The sequence below is a fragment of the Penicillium digitatum genome, chromosome 1 (genome assembly GCF_016767815.1).
Source record: "Penicillium digitatum chromosome 1, complete sequence".
In the NCBI taxonomy this organism is placed as follows: domain Eukaryota; kingdom Fungi; phylum Ascomycota; class Eurotiomycetes; order Eurotiales; family Aspergillaceae; genus Penicillium; species Penicillium digitatum.
Genome location: NC_089384.1, coordinates 804379 through 819551, shown reverse-complemented (window position 1 = coordinate 819551; position 15173 = coordinate 804379). Strand labels below are relative to the sequence as shown.

The window sequence follows — 15173 nt, the reverse complement described above, 5'->3', positions numbered from 1 at the left end:
AGTTGTCACTCGATCCATGCAAAGAGCGTACCGATTCCGATACAGAGAAGCCGACCGGTACTATTGAAGCACACAAACAGCAAAGCGAAGTAAAACAGGAGATGCTGTGCGCACGCGAAGCATTGGACCGCGGCAAACAGAAACAAACATCAAAGAGACTGGACCATCTAATGCAAGAGCCTTGGTTGTTGGAAAGCTCCAGGTAAAAAGAAGGGATGTCGTTAGAAAACCAAGGCTTCTTTTTTAGTTGGCTCATAACGCTACACCTGTCAGTCCTCGTCCACCGCACACTCCCAACCATTCCCGTGGCTGGCCGGTGTGGTTGGGCCCGCCTTGTGGGGACCAGCTGATGTTGGACACTTCGTATTCGCTCTGCCAGACGCCGGCTGGGCCGCGCTCAGAGGTCGTGGAAGGCGGGGCTCCTGTGGTGGTGGAGGGAGGGGAGGCGACTGGTGCAGCATTGTGCTGGTTGATGAGGTCCCAGAGGAGGACCATACTATCGTCGGCGCCAGATGCGAGGATGCCACGACGGCTTGGAGACCACTCAACGCAGTTCAAGGCAGCTGAGTGGCCCTTCAGTTCCAATAGGGCTTGGCCGGGTTGTCGGACATCGAGAACGCGGACAACACTGGAGTCCTGAGAGAATGTTGCCAGGAGATGGGCATCATGGGGGGATGCTGGGAGACTATTAGCTTGTATTTATACACTATGTTGTGATCACGTCGTCCATACCTGCGATTCTCAGCAAAGGCGGAGGGTAGAGGCCAGTTTGCGATTGACCAGGGGGGCTAGAGCTCCCAGGGGCTATCGCCGCTGAAGGGGTTGTCAGTATTCAGGTCAGATGCTTTTGTTCTAGCCAGACACCTACGCTTCTCGCTCTTATCTGTGGGCTCGTAAATGATTGTGCTATGCTCAAGGCTGCGCAGATCAAACATTCGCACACTCCCATCAGCACCACAGCTTACAAAGACATCCACACTGTTTGCGCAGAAGCGAACGTCATACACCTCCTTGTCATGGGCAATCAGTTGCGTCTTCGCTGTCAATGTGGGAATATCCCAAATGGTGCAAGTTGTGTCAATGCTCGAAGTAATGATCAGACTGGGAGAAATCGTATTCCAGTCAAGAGAGGTGATGGGAGCAGTGTGCTCGGGGGATTTTGAGTTAGACAGCAAAGCAAGCGGGGAGAGCTTAGAAGTGGCGGGGTCTCGCTGGTTCATAGGACGAGTGATCGAGTTCGAGCTTTGAAGAGGCTGAGAATTTGGCAACGACCATAAGCGAAGGTGATCTCCTGACGTGGCCAACAAATCAGTCGACTGCTTCTGAGATGAGGGAGGCTCCCAGAGGATGCGGGTAACCGGGTAAGAATGTGTCGCCTCAGCAGTTTTCACATATTCCAGTTTAATCCCTCCCGCAGCCGCGTCTGAGGCGTCGGGATCTGGTTGCGTCCAGTGTGCATCGAGAATCTGAATCTGTCAACTTGTTAGCATAACCATTTTCATCCGTAGAGCGAATGCACATACATAGTTGTGACTGTCTTCTAAATAACTTCCCATGGCTAGCTTTCCACCAAAGCCCGAGTTTCCTGTGATGGGCCATTTGCACCAATCCACTGCATAAATAGGCCAAGGTGCCACGTAATTGCTGTTAGTCGGCACCTGGTTGTCTCCGTTGTTGCAAGGCATCGAAGATATTCCGGGGTTCATAAGTGCCTCGCTCAACATGTGTTCACCGGATGGCCTGATATCGGACAGACCCAAGGGAGAGTACTTGGAGCCTTGAGGGGTGTGAGGCGGAAATGCTCCTGGAGAGGAGGGAAATTTCGAGCCATCAGGCGCACCATGTTGTTTGTACATGGTTTGGTCGAACCCGGCTGGACTAGACTGTGAATGTCCATGTGAATTAATCATGCTGGCTCGATGGTTGGTTTGCGACGATGTCTGTGGCATGGTAGGGACGACCGATGGAGCAGGGTTTATGGATGCTGGAGCCGGACGGTTCTGGTTTCCTGGCTGCAAGGCCCCTGGGAGGGTAGTGCTGCTGTTGATTCCGTCGCCGCTGTACTGAGAGCTCTGTTGAACGTTGATAGAGGGAAGCCGGGCACCTGCGTCCGCTGTGGTGGGATAGTCCTGCGAGGAGGATTGGAGGGACAGGTTTGGGTTGGTTAGCCCGATTGATGGAATGTGAAGTTCCTCCGGTTGTCGACTGAACACAGCTGACCGCCGGTGGGAGTCATAGGAGATGGGATTCGACATGATGCGGTCTACGCCGACGAGCAAGAGCACCGTCTATGCGGGGGATGGTGCGATGGATCGTAGGTGGAGGATGAGCTCCACTATTTCTCGATCGAGATCAGAGAAGGTGGTTGAGGATGCACCAGATTGGGGATATAGCGGGGCTTCGAAGGAGCTCCAACCAGAGGACCGTGTCAGCTAGATCTCACTCCAACTTATCAGGTCACTTGGCTCGCAATGGCATCCTCATCTCAATCAGAGAGTTGTTGAGTGGAGGACAGAGGGCGGTGTCATCCCACGAGAGCAGCTGACTCAGCCAAGTACCCCAGTCTGTGATGGGGATGGATCCGATCACTTCTTCAGGGTGGTAATTCTTTTTGTCTATGTGACTTCTGTAATTTCTATGTGATCCTTTGGTTTCTTTGATCGTCTATCTCCTCATTTGAGTGTTAACCCCAGTGCTTGTGACTGTAGTTATACATTCTTCACGTCATGGCTTCCGATCATACCAATTCAACCTCGGCTTTACTTTTACTTCCCCCGCCTGCAGCCTTTTCTTTTACCCAAGTCAAAGATGCCTTTCAGTCACCCTTGGTGGATGTCTACACTAAGCTCTCAAATACCCTGATTGGTTCCAATCGAACAGCTGTGTTGGATATTGCTCTGGCCATCCCAGATCTTCTTTCCCCAAGCTGTCAACCTCGGGCCACAGTGTTTGCACAACTCCAGCATTATCTGACCAGCGTCTATACCCTGGTTGGTGTTGTCTGTGCTACACAACACATTCAATTGGATTCTCCAGGTGGCATTGATACCCGGGTGGTATTTATCGATGCAAGTGAGAACCCCTCGGCCATCCAGGTCTCTGATAGTTCTCGCTTTGGGCCTATTCTGGACATCCAATCACTAGCAAATTCAGGGCGGTGTTGGGATTATGTTTTTTATCTATCCAACACCACCGGCCAAACTTTGGCTGATTCCTTCGCCAACAGTGTTGGCAGCCAGGCCTGGGACGGCATGGCGGCAAGCATGCAAGCCATCACACGAAAGTCTGACTGGGTAGTCTCTGACCGCCTGTTAATTCCTGACGACCAACACGCACACACTCCATACTATTCCGTGGTTGTTGGTGGCACATTTGATCATCTTCATGTTGGTCACAAGCTCTTGCTCACAGCAGTTGCATTGGTCCTGGAACCGCTGGACCGGGAGCAGGAGGGCTGCCTGACCATCGGAGTGACCGGGGATGCGCTGTTGGTTAATAAAAAATATGCTGAATTTCTCGAGAGTTGGGAGGAGCGTTGGCAGAGTACTGCAGATTTTCTGACGGCCATTATGGATTTCTCGCCTGAAAAGAAGTCACCGCAGATCAAACGTGCTTTTGCGCCAGGTCCCAATGGGAAGACTGTCCTCGTAAGGGTACAACCCAACCTGGCTTTTGAATTTGTGGAGATCTCTGATCCATTTGGGCCCACGATTACCGAGGAGAACCTTGGAGCAATTGTTGTCTCAAAGGAGACACACTCAGGAGGGGCGGCCGTTAACGAAGAGCGGGCGAAGAAGGGATGGAAAGGCCTTGCCGTATTCGAGGTGGATGTACTCCAATCTGGAGAGGCAGCCACAGCCACTGATGTCGAGGGCTTCGAGTCCAAAATCAGCAGCACAGATATCAGACGGCGCCAAGTTCATCTCGCAAAGGTCTGATGGGTACATACACACATGGCACGTAATGATACAGGAGATCCAACAGCTAGTAAATAATCTCTCAACCACTTGTACATACATTAGTTCGTCTTGATTTCGGCAATTAATCCCCAATCAATTGTTGCCTGCCTCTTGGTCAGACACATAATTCACACGCATGGCCCATCACTCTGCATGATGTGACGACCTCCCGGCGGGGTCTGCAGTGGCCCCTCCAACACTACTCGCTCTCGCTGAATGGTCTTTCCTGCAGATTTGCACGCTGGCTGGCCGCAGATTCAATCTATCATGTGATTACTGTGTGGCAGCGTTACCAATGAAATTGAGCGGATCGATTCAAAGTGCCCGCCTTGTCAATGCCGAGGACACTAAATTAGGCACTGGACAATCGTCCCCGGTCGCGAAATCAATCGTTAGGGCGACAGCTTTCGCCATGCATGGCGAGACAAGTCAACTGTCCTACTAGTGTCTGCAGGAGAATAGCGACGACTCGAGGATTAGATCTGTTTTTTTTTTTTTTCATGTTTCATTTTCCCCCCTCTTCTTAATTTCCTCCGTGAGTTGTCTCTCCGGTCTTGGGGACATGTTAAGAGCGTCAACTTTCCCTCAAGTCCGCGATCTTTCCATGTTGCTGCTACTTCGTCAAGCGGCCGATGCTTCGGCTTTGCGCACTAATTATGGCTCATTCACGTCACATTTATGATCTTGCTGATGAGTTATTGAGCGAGATCTTGTCATTTCTTCTCGAACCCGCACCGAGAGCCCTAAACGGCAGATTCAATGGAAATGGACATACTTCCAGGCCTGGCGACCACAAACATGGCGAAGCGTCCGACCTTGATCAATTTCGACTCGTCTGCAAGCGCTTCATGCAAATTGGCACCCCTTACAAGTTCAATCGGTTCACTCTACGCTTCTCTGAGCACGGCTTCCGGCGACTAGATGAACTGGTAGACATGCAGCTGGCCTACTATGTGAAGACCATCACGTACATGGTGCGACCCTTTTATCAAGGAAGCGGTACAAATTCTGCAATGTTTCATTAAATAGCGAGCAAATGGACTAATAGTAAAATATAGGATGGGCCCACACACTGCGAGCTTTGGGGTCAGAGAATCCCAAGCTATCCCAACTACACAGCCGCCGACTGTATGAACAAACCAATTTAACTGAAACCAACAATGACCAAACCTGCCTGCGCCGTGCAGTCTCACTGTTCTCAGCTCTACAGGAAATAAAGCTCCTCAGACTCCAAGATGAAGCAGACGAATACCTTATCGACTTTCTACGTGACCACTCACTGGGAACCGGCACCAGCACCGCAACAAGCATACGCTTCGATTGGGAAACCGCCTGCTCGCGCGCCGTAGCTAACCTCAGCCTCGCTCTCCTCGACTCAAAATGCAGCTCCATCCGCTTCACAGGGCCTCAAATCAGCCCGGAAGCAACCCTCCAGCTCCTCCGCGCCCCGTCAACAACCCTTGCCGCCATGGGCGGACGCCTCACAAGCCTCGACATAAACTTCTACTCAACAACCGATATCACCAGAACCATGGCCAATCTCTCAAAAGTCTTCCACCGCTTCTTCGTTGCAGCCAAGAACCTCATCGCCATTCACATCGGCTTCCTAAGCAAAACACCTCTAGACCTCGACCTCGAGCTACTCTTCCACCACATCCGCTGGAAAGCCCTCCGCAAACTCAGCATCCAGGGCTGGCGACTGAGTGCTGACGAGATCATCGCACTGGCTCGTCGCCATAGTCCCCACTTACGCGATTTCCGTCTACGCGGCATCTACCTCCGGCCCGGCGGCTTGTGGCGTGATGTGCTGGTTGTCCTGCGTGAGGAAATGGGGCAGCTGGAGCGGCTCGTTCTAAAGGATATTGACTACACTGCACACTTTGATTCTGTGACTGTCTCAAATGGCGTCGAGGTGTTGGATGATTATCCCGCTGGCCCTGTGCCATCTTCTTTGACTGTTGCGACGGGCACGTCTTCGGCTGCTCAGTCGCCGACCACGGTCCTGCTGACATCTGATGGCCTCCCTGCTTTGATAAGGGGAAAGCTATTGCCGTTGAGGCGGACTTCGTTTGAGAGACTGCGTGCTTTGTCTAGTCAGGACTTGGGAGATGATGGGGTGCATGTCTTGCGTGAGCAGATGTCTCTTTGGGAGGCGTGGGTTCTTTCTGCCCTGCATCAAGTCAAAAGGAATGGTCAGTCACATTGAGCTGTGTAAAAGTGAAGGGTAGAGAGAGCTTTTTGACATGTAGCGGTTGCGATCTTGGATGGTTTTGGAGTTCGGAGGCTGTTTGAATTCCCTGTTTGGTAACCGACATGCGTAAGAACCGTGCGCTTATATTTTTAGGTACAAATAGATTGTTACGGAGACGCCGATGTTGTATTGTTATGTGCTGCATTAACGTCGACCAAAAAAAAACAAGAATATGTACATAAGGATGGAATCTTGAGGGTATCGTGAAACACAAGGCTGAAGGTTATAGGAGAACCAACCCTGCACCAATTTTCTCAAAGTCGCCTATGCATAGCACTGGGGCCAGTCACCACCAGAGCGGGCAAAACTGAGCCCCTTGACGAAATCACGACGGCGACAACGGCCAAGTTTATCCACCGGGCAACCGTGCAGCGGAACAACACGGTCGTTAACGAGGACTCGCACGAGCGGCTCCGGGTCGCGGCGACATTGCATCATCTCGACATAAGTACGAGCACCGAAAGGCACCGTCCAAGTAGCTGAGTATCCGTCCATTTCGGTCGGAGACTGGGCCTGAGTGAGCGAGAGAGGAGCGGTGCCGTTGTAAAGTCCCAGAGCAAAGAAGAACGGAATCATTCCGTTGTCATGCGTGAAGTCTGCGTACATGGTGTAGTTAAGGGGGAATGTCGCAGCGCTGGGAGCATCGAGCGTACGGTTTGTGCTTGTGTTGTCCACCACTGGGGTGTGAGTGAGACGAGCGATTAGTTCGTTCACGAACCCGACACCCTGGGTTGGGCCGAGTGGGTTGCCTGCGCCGTAGCCGTAGTACTTGCTCAGTGACTGGAGGTAGTCGTATTGGCTCCATTCGGCTTGGGTGAAGAGGGCGCAGAATGGGGATAGCTTGGATCCGTCGTCACTCCGGGACACTGTGTCGAAAGGACAAATGTCCATCAGATTGACCACATCGGTGTCTTGGAGTTGAATGCCAGGGAGATTCGCCTCGAGACGGGCTCGGATGGGCGGCACAAAGATTGCCATAAATTGTTCTTCGACCTCGTCGCTGAGTTTGCTATCTTCGAACTTGGGGCAGATCTTGCTGTGGTTTAGAGTGTTGTTGGTGCCAGGCTCTTCGGAGATGATGACACTGATCTTGGGGCTTGATTGACGGTGATTGGCATTTTTGTCATTCGACTTTGCCTTCTGGAAACCATTGACAAAGTTGACTCCTGAAGCCACAACCCGTTGCGAGCCAGATGAGCGAATGAAGGGCACAGCTTTCTTAGCTAACGCTGCGTAGCGCTGGTAGAACTTGGTTCCCGAGTTCACCATCTGGTTCACTCCAAAGGGCACCAAATCATCAGCGCCCATGGTGTAATTGTATGAGCGGATGAATTCCGTGTTGCCCTTGTACTCAGTCGCGTTCGCTTTGATGCTTTTGACGAGCTTGGCATATTCCTTGCTCTTTTTTGCCGACGGGAAACGAGCACCATGACGGGAGATCACTTGAGCGAAAGTGATCTGACAATCGTGAGGTACCTCATCTGAGATGGCCGATTCGTCGGAAAGAGAGAAATAGGGTGCATACTGGCCCCACTTGTGTGAGAGCTTAGAGTTGCATTGATAACCGCCGTCGACAGTATCGCAGGCATGTTCGTGGTGCGAAGATCTCTTCGACTTGTTAATGGGGGAAGCCACAGGTAGGTCAGGCCGGGCTGGGGCTTGCGAAGGGTGGTTGCACGGGGGTCCTCTCACGAAGTATACAAACAGGGCGAAAGCGCCCAGCAGGGACCAAAGGGTCATCGTACGCCATTTGTGGGACGATTTCTGGCCTTGGTGCTTCCAACCTTGACCTTGGATCTCTTCAAGCAGGCCCTCTTCATCTTTTTCTTTGGAGAACGCTGCCATTGCACGGGGGGGGGGGGGGGGGGGGGGGGGGGATGAGTAGATGATAACACAAGGACGTGGAACCTGCAAGGGTATAGAATGCAAGAAGTGGGAACTTAGTCCATATTTAAATGTTGACGTGACTCTCAAGCATTTGAGTTAGCCTAGAACGGTGTGCTCGTGAGCGGGTTGGTCCCGCTGATTGGTCTAGTGTTCTTGCTGAAACACGTGGTCCCCGCGACGAGATCCTTCACAAGTACGGAGTAGTATGTATATCACTAGAGGTATCCGGTCTACATTAACGGGAGGATTTCACATGTGGGCATTTCAATTGTCACCCTACAAAGACATTTTTATGTGCCATATGAGCCTCAATTCATATCAATCTCTGTTGCACATGTTTTCTTTCCTTCTGCAGTTTCGGCCACTTGGCCCACTATGTCTTACAATGGCTTCCAAGGCTAGCTTGTTCCTTCCAAGCTTCCAAGGTTGCTCGCATATTTAGAGTTTGTGTGGCGCTCCCGAGGTCATTTAAGGTGGAGCCCTTCTATGAATCTTCGTATATTAGGTGATATTATTATTATTCCCCTAGACTCGTTCAGTGTAGTGATAAGCAGATGTATTGGGAGTAAAAGGGACAACATGGATCATTGCAAGCTACTTCGGGTGGGGTACTACTTCGCACACGTACGGAGTATGGGAATACTCCGTACCTTGTATATCTTTAAGGACCTCCGACAATACGCCACGCCAAGACCAATTTCTCCAACCAACAACAAGAGACGAAGGCTACATGTGCACCGAATTGAGTTCTAGCAAACTGCGGTATTGTAATTTGAAGATTCCGATGGAAATCTGAGGAAGAAGAACCGAGCGGGCACGTCGTATACGTTGTGCACGCGCCTACTACAAAGGAATAAGGGCCCAAGTACTGCCGAGTTGGAGGTGATAGACTAGACCCAAAAGTCTTTTCGAATGTCCACATTACTGCATCGAGAAGATTGAGGCGTGATGATCTTTTTGAAACATTAGCAGGCATGTAGATCATATGTGCGGAGTATGTAGATCAAATAGATCACTCTGATCGAGAGCCCATAACGATGTCCAGCATAAGGAGCATCAACACCACTCTTTACATAATGGGATACTTAGGAGAATAGTTATGGACTCGGGAAATAAGAGGGTCAAGGCACACTACACCCTCCCTAGTCATCATTCTATTTATGTGGATCTTGCCGATCTTTCGAAAACTAGTAATTTTGATGTTTTTTTTTCCTCTGGGTACTGTTTTTTTCCCTTGCGGCAACTTACAGATGGGTGTAGATTGTATATACAATACACCGCGCTAGTGAAGACTGATGTATTATTGGCAGATCCATCTCAGCCGATTTCTGACTGGGGAGGGTATTGCACAGCTACAAGGTAGAGGTGGCCCACGGAGTTATATGTTGTGCATGGAATCCACACCGATGATGTGTCCACTCATACCACCTCAACTTTAACGGGATATTCGTGTCCCTTCTGCTCAACCACAAATTTTTCCTATCTTTTGAGACACACATTGTTTGGACCGCTTCGGTTGTGAAATAGGCACCATTGGGCTCATCCCCATCACAATCCCCAGAATTTGGAGTCGCAACCAACATCCACACAAATAGGGCCTTGACCCGAAGTCAGCAATGTCGATACCGTATAGAGAAGAACTTCTGCATTACAAGTCTTAATATCCTCATTGAAAGGCTATCAAGGTCACTTTTTTTTTGCAATTTGTCCCCAGTGAGACAAGCTTGGGAACGATCATCATAGAATAATGAGATTAAGAGAAAAGGCTCCTAAGTCTCATGCTCATCAACCAAGACTTATTAGCCATCTGAAATAAAGAGAAGCAACTGCAACATTGCAGACCGAGCCTCGCTGAGTATACTTCTTCGATTGTTACATCGTCTATTATCCTTTCACACAAGCACAAGTCCACTGATCAGACCGAGCCTCTGCATCGTGATTTCTCGGGTTTTATTCTTGCTAGCAACCACGAAAGATTATAGGGGTCTGAGATCGCGCTGGCTGTGGAGGTAGGCCCATGGCCGTCAATTGGATGTATAGTATTACATAGTAAAGGTCATACAAAAGATACCTGACATCACGATTTTTTGTATTGACGTTCCCATATTCAGGTGCACCAAGATTGATAGGAGTGATATTACCCTTGACACTTTGGGGGTAAACATAGCATAATTTTCGCCGTCGCAGTCAAAATGTCGAACATAATCCACGAGAGAGAAGGACACTGAGCAATTCATATCTGTTCGGCTGTGGGGGGACTTGAGCCAATCAGATTTCCCGGGGTTGCCGAGACGCGCCCGACCCAAACATTCCGACTCTGCTCCAAAACAAACCAATTCCTTTCTTCAACTTCACCCTTAAATCTCAGAACGCCTGCAATGAACAGAAATCCTGGGTTACATGACGATTCATTTTCGCTCACCAATTTGGATGACGAAATAATGGGCACCTCAACACGACGTGTTGATGAGGAGCTTGACTACGACATTAACACATCAACACTTGACCGTGCTTTCCCCGAATTTTCGCAAATACAGACCTCCGAAGAGGAGGAACATGAGGAACAGGACTTGGACGACGAACTTTCACATAGCGACCTTGAAATTTCCGTTGAGGTAGGACGCGGTGCTGGCAAACCAGAACACGACGACTCGCGCAGCTCTATGATGAGCTTCGAGAACAGTGTACGCTCATCTTCGCCCGCCATTCGCGTTGAGTATCCCACACCACAAAAGCCAGTTGCTGCTACGCGTCCATCGCGCCGTGCCGTCAGTGAAAACCTACGAAAGAACGCTCAGGTGCGACGAGCAACCCAAGCGCAGAAAGAAACCATGAGCCCACAAGTATCGAAGGCTCAACGCGACCAGCGTCGGACATTTTCCGATATGCACGCAAAAGTGCGTGACAGCTACGAGGGGTCATTTTTGGGAGACGAACGACCTGCTCCAATCACCACGAAGACGCGTTCGACGCGTTTTGGAAACGCAAATGCCTCGCAGGAGATTGCAGACGCGATTGAGCGAGCTTCGCGGGATGCATACGCGAAGGAGTTCCGCAAATCGACTTCCAATCATGCAGGAACCCCCCGCAAAAGTAATGCCAACGCAACCAACACCAACCCTATTGGCGATACCATGACCCATCAATCGTTCCTTCTTCCCGACCTTCCTAACATTTCCGACCTCATCTCCGGTGTGTACGAAGATGGTACACCCGTTTACTCCCGACAGAGCAAGATGCGATCTACCCGATTTGTTTCCCCGCTTCATGAGCATACAGGCGTGTCTCTCCTCCACGAGCACATGCCGTTGGATGCAGTGCCTGTCCCCGAAGATGAGAAGGCCTTGTTTGTTCATTTAAGGCTACTTCAGGACAAGGTGGCGGAACTAGAAATGTTCAAATCCGAGGCAGAGAAAAGACTGGACAGTTACCGTCAGGAGAATTCTTCTTTGAAGGCGAATCGACCTCGCCAGTCATCCGCAAAGTACGAATCAGATGATAACGGGCACAAAAAGGGATCTAAGCGCTTGGAAAGCGAGAACCAAAAGTTAGACGCAGCCAATCTCGCTTTGCAAAACCAGTTGGACATTGCCGATCGAAAGGCCCAAGTCCAAGAGTCTGCCATCAAGCGCTTGAACCATGACAGAGAGTCGGCCATCTCACAACTTGGAGCCGCCTACCTCGAATCTCGAGAGCTAAAGGCCGAAAACGAGGAACTGCGACAGGAGAATGCGGATCTCAAGTCCCAGATCAGCCGAGCCTTCGGCCGCAAGGCCCGCGAACAAGATACTGTCGAGTCAGAAGCTAGCTCAGCTGTATCTGATGTTGTTGATGACAGCCAATCTGACACTGAGCGCAGTGGGGACAGTAGTCGGAGCACCAGAGAATTTACATCGAAAAGCAACCGCTCCGCCACAAGGAGCAGACGCCAGGATGACTCCCGCTCCAAAGTGTCTACCCAAGTGGACAAGGAAATTTCTCGCCTTGAAAAGCAACGTGCCGATGAGGTTCTCTTCTCTATTGATATGCCATCAAGACGTGCATCAATCTCTAAGCCATTGAAGTCAGCTGTGTCTCGCTCTTCTGATACAAAGAGTTCCCGGAAACAACCCAGCACGAGCAAACAGCGCGTGAAGCGAGTGGTGGTTGAAGATGGGACTGGGCCGGAGGTGTCAGAGCATACCAAGGCTTTATCTGAAACAGACGTTACCTTGTTGAGTGTTATTGATGAACATGAAATCTCCCGTCTACGTAAAACATTGGAAGAAGAGAGAATTATGCGCAAGCAACGACGTTCGAGTTCCCCCAAGGAATCTAAGGAATCTAAGGAATCGAATCCCACAGAGACCGTCAGCTCGACTAGACAGAGCATTTTGAAAACTCCTGCCCCTCGCAAATCATCTCTTCGCGAATCCAAGGCAGAAATCCCTCGCCCAGCCTCGGCCACTGGAGATGTTACAACCGCCTTGAAGGCCAAGGCTGATGGGAATAGCAGTCTCAAAGTGCCGATTGTAGAGCGTTCTCGGCGCCATTCGGACAATTCGTTGCCCGCAGCATCCCAGCGCAGGAAGCAGCGAAATGCGCCTGACATGACCTCTGCTTTCATCCTTCCTGACATCACCCTCCACCACGTGGATCTGGTGGCTGCTCATCCATCTAAGTTGCCTCAAGCCACCCAAAAAGCATTGGATAGCATTGCTCGACACAATGGACAGAACTGCACAGTTTGCAATGGCCACTCCACTAACGGCACCTGCAACCACGAGTCCGTGAAGATTGCCAAGCCCATTCCTGTGTCAGAGCGCATGCCCAAACCATCCGTCTGGAACGAAGAGCCAACTATGCGCCCCTCGCAGCCCCCTGCTGTGGCTCTTGCTACTGTTCTTAAGGGCCTAGAGGATGAACTCTCTCACCTGAAGATGCAACTGGCCGCATATCAAAGCGCCTACAACAAGCTTGACGCATCACTCGGCAAGCGCCCGCGCAAGGCCCTGCAAGAAAAAATTGACAAAATCTTCAAGGACGTTGACATGAAGTCCGATCAAATATACGCTCTCTATGATGTTTTGGAGGGCCAAAGGCAAGATGGTCGTGAGATGACCGAGCTAGAAATGGAAGCGACTCTCGAGTCAATTGGAATTGATGCCGACATGTCCCATGCACCTGATGTCACTGGTACTACCGATAAGTCTTCTCGCCACGGCCAGATTGACTTGGATGAGGAGGAGGATCTGCCCTGGGAGGGCATTGAGAGCACTGCTGAGATGACTGGCCACCTTTCTATGGACGGCCACTGAGCTGATGTTTATTGCAGCGCATTGCGTGTGTTAATACTATTCTGGTTACTTTGATGCTACTTTGGCGCTGTTTCCTGGCGTCTGATCCCATCTGTATGTTTAATCGATTTGGGTAATTGATTGTTGGTTAGGTAGTTCTTGATACTCAAATGTCATTGCCGTCGCATCGCGGCCTTCGAAACAACCTTTTCCATCTCTTCTAGTGGACTATATAGCGCAACTCTCTTCCTTTAGACCGTTTTATTGTGTTGTGCTGTTGGTGCCAATCTCAGTTTCTTTGTCAACGTTTAGATGATGGTAACACCATATGCAGTTGGGATACCCCTAACGAATCGAAAACGCCATCGCTATGCTATAATACAATTTAAATACCATGCAGGCCCCAAAGCCATTGAAAACCAAGTCAAAGTAGCAGTCAGGCAGTGTTCTCTCCACCCTCCACAGCCATAGTCGCACCCTCTGTAGCTGTGGACTTCGAAATTTTAGCAGCATCTCGCTGTGAGATTTCTTCTCCGACAAAGCAGCTCAACCCAGCAAAAGCCTCAAGCAGGGTACGCGAGTAGTATTCACGCAAATCATAACCACCAGCCAGCATGCGCGCATCATTGCGAATAGGATCAAGATACTGCGACGGATAATACGACTGGAGAGAATAGTAGTCGCGCTTGTCGGGCACATAGCCCATAAACGGGTCGTACGGTTTCTCCGGCTCGGGCGTTTTGATCTTGCGCAGACCTTTGACAAACCCCGTATCCACCGCACCAGCATGCTCCACCGTGGAAAGATTCGTCCCGCGTTTGATCTCCGACCGTAGCGCAGCCTGTTTCTGTCGAATTCGTTCTTCCTCGCTGCGGCGCGCGGACGACTTCTTGAGCAGCACCTTGTGTCCTTCGCGCGCAATGGCCGCGGCATCGGTCGATGAGCCGGAGGCGAGTCTTGAGAGGAAATCTTCGCGTCCGGCTTGGATCTCGCGTCGCTCGGTCTCGTATTCCTGGCGGACTGCTTGGCGGCGGAGTCGGGCTTCTTCTTGTTCGAGGGTCATGCGGGCTTGGAAGGAGGAGGCTTCCTCGGCTTCTATGGCTTGGTTTTTGCGAATTGATTGCATGTTTTCTGCTGCGTATTTTTGGAGCTGGGCTTCGGTTTTCGCCACGTCGATCCGGCTTACTAGATTCGCGATAATGTCCTCTCGTTGCTCGAGGAAGTCGTCATATGCTCGTTTTGAGTCGAACTCTTCTTCCCGGCGGTTGAGACTATTTGAGATAAGCTGTTAGTCCTCACATATATCACCGGGTGCTTCAGGGTGTTTGACAAGAGACGTACATGTGCATTACACGCCGCCGGATATCTACTTCTCTCTCCACCCCGATATCTTCGAATGTCTGCTTGCGGAACCGGTTTTTACGTAGTGTCTTGCGACATCCAGCCACCGGACAGTTTGCAGGACCGGATGAAAAAATGCGGTCTACGCACGACTCGCACATCTTATGGTAACATTCGGGGTTGATGAGAAAGCGCATGTCCGGGTTCAGGTATCGCGACGATTTGCAGACAGGGCAAACTTCTGCGAAACGACATGGTTAGCATTATATATGTAAAAAAAAGCGGAATAGGAGCTTACCGTCTTCATCACGGCGAGAAGCCGCATCAGAGGCCATGGTGAGAGTGAAGTGACGTGGGAGAGATGAACCACAGACTGGGTTGAGGCTGATAAGCAACTCATGCACGGACCACTATCGTCACCTTTTTGCGACTTTTTTTCTTTTGCCTCCGGCAATCCTC

General features: G+C 50.7%; 6 protein-coding genes across 6 annotated transcripts; 3 read left to right on the top strand and 3 right to left on the bottom strand.

The window, feature by feature from the left end:
- Positions 1-252: 252 nt before the first annotated feature.
- On the bottom strand, positions 253-2255 carry Pdw03_2604 (WD repeat protein; the record flags this gene model as incomplete). Its single annotated transcript, XM_014681854.1, has 4 exons — positions 253-677; positions 733-813; positions 869-1472; positions 1524-2255. 4 exons carry the CDS (start codon positions 2253-2255, stop codon positions 253-255), a joined length of 1842 nt encoding a protein of 613 aa, XP_014537340.1.
- Positions 2256-2726: 471 nt separating this feature from the next.
- Pdw03_2603 (Pantetheine-phosphate adenylyltransferase family protein) lies at positions 2727-3938 on the top strand (the record flags this gene model as incomplete). Its single annotated transcript, XM_014681852.1, has 1 exon — positions 2727-3938. One exon carries the CDS (start codon positions 2727-2729, stop codon positions 3936-3938), a length of 1212 nt encoding a protein of 403 aa, XP_014537338.1.
- A 677-nt stretch (positions 3939-4615) lies between these two features.
- Positions 4616-6165, top strand: Pdw03_2602 (F-box domain protein; the record flags this gene model as incomplete). Its single annotated transcript, XM_066100240.1, has 2 exons — positions 4616-4958; positions 5018-6165. The coding sequence occupies 2 exons, from the start codon at positions 4616-4618 to the stop codon at positions 6163-6165; spliced, it is 1491 nt and encodes a 496-aa protein (XP_065955640.1).
- A 309-nt stretch (positions 6166-6474) lies between these two features.
- Positions 6475-7950, bottom strand: Pdw03_2601 (Phytase; the record flags this gene model as incomplete). The annotated part of the gene is made up of 2 exons (XM_066100239.1): positions 6475-7818; positions 7903-7950. The coding sequence occupies 2 exons, from the start codon at positions 7948-7950 to the stop codon at positions 6475-6477; spliced, it is 1392 nt and encodes a 463-aa protein (XP_065955639.1).
- Positions 7951-10475: 2525 nt separating this feature from the next.
- On the top strand, positions 10476-13394 carry Pdw03_2600 (Spindle pole body protein; the record flags this gene model as incomplete). The annotated part of the gene is made up of 1 exon (XM_014681850.1): positions 10476-13394. The coding sequence occupies one exon, from the start codon at positions 10476-10478 to the stop codon at positions 13392-13394; it is 2919 nt and encodes a 972-aa protein (XP_014537336.1).
- Positions 13395-13809: 415 nt separating this feature from the next.
- On the bottom strand, positions 13810-15049 carry Pdw03_2599 (CDK-activating kinase assembly factor MAT1; the record flags this gene model as incomplete). The annotated part of the gene is made up of 3 exons (XM_014681849.1): positions 13810-14644; positions 14715-14955; positions 15013-15049. The coding sequence occupies 3 exons, from the start codon at positions 15047-15049 to the stop codon at positions 13810-13812; spliced, it is 1113 nt and encodes a 370-aa protein (XP_014537335.1).
- Between the last annotated feature and the right edge of the window lie 124 nt (positions 15050-15173).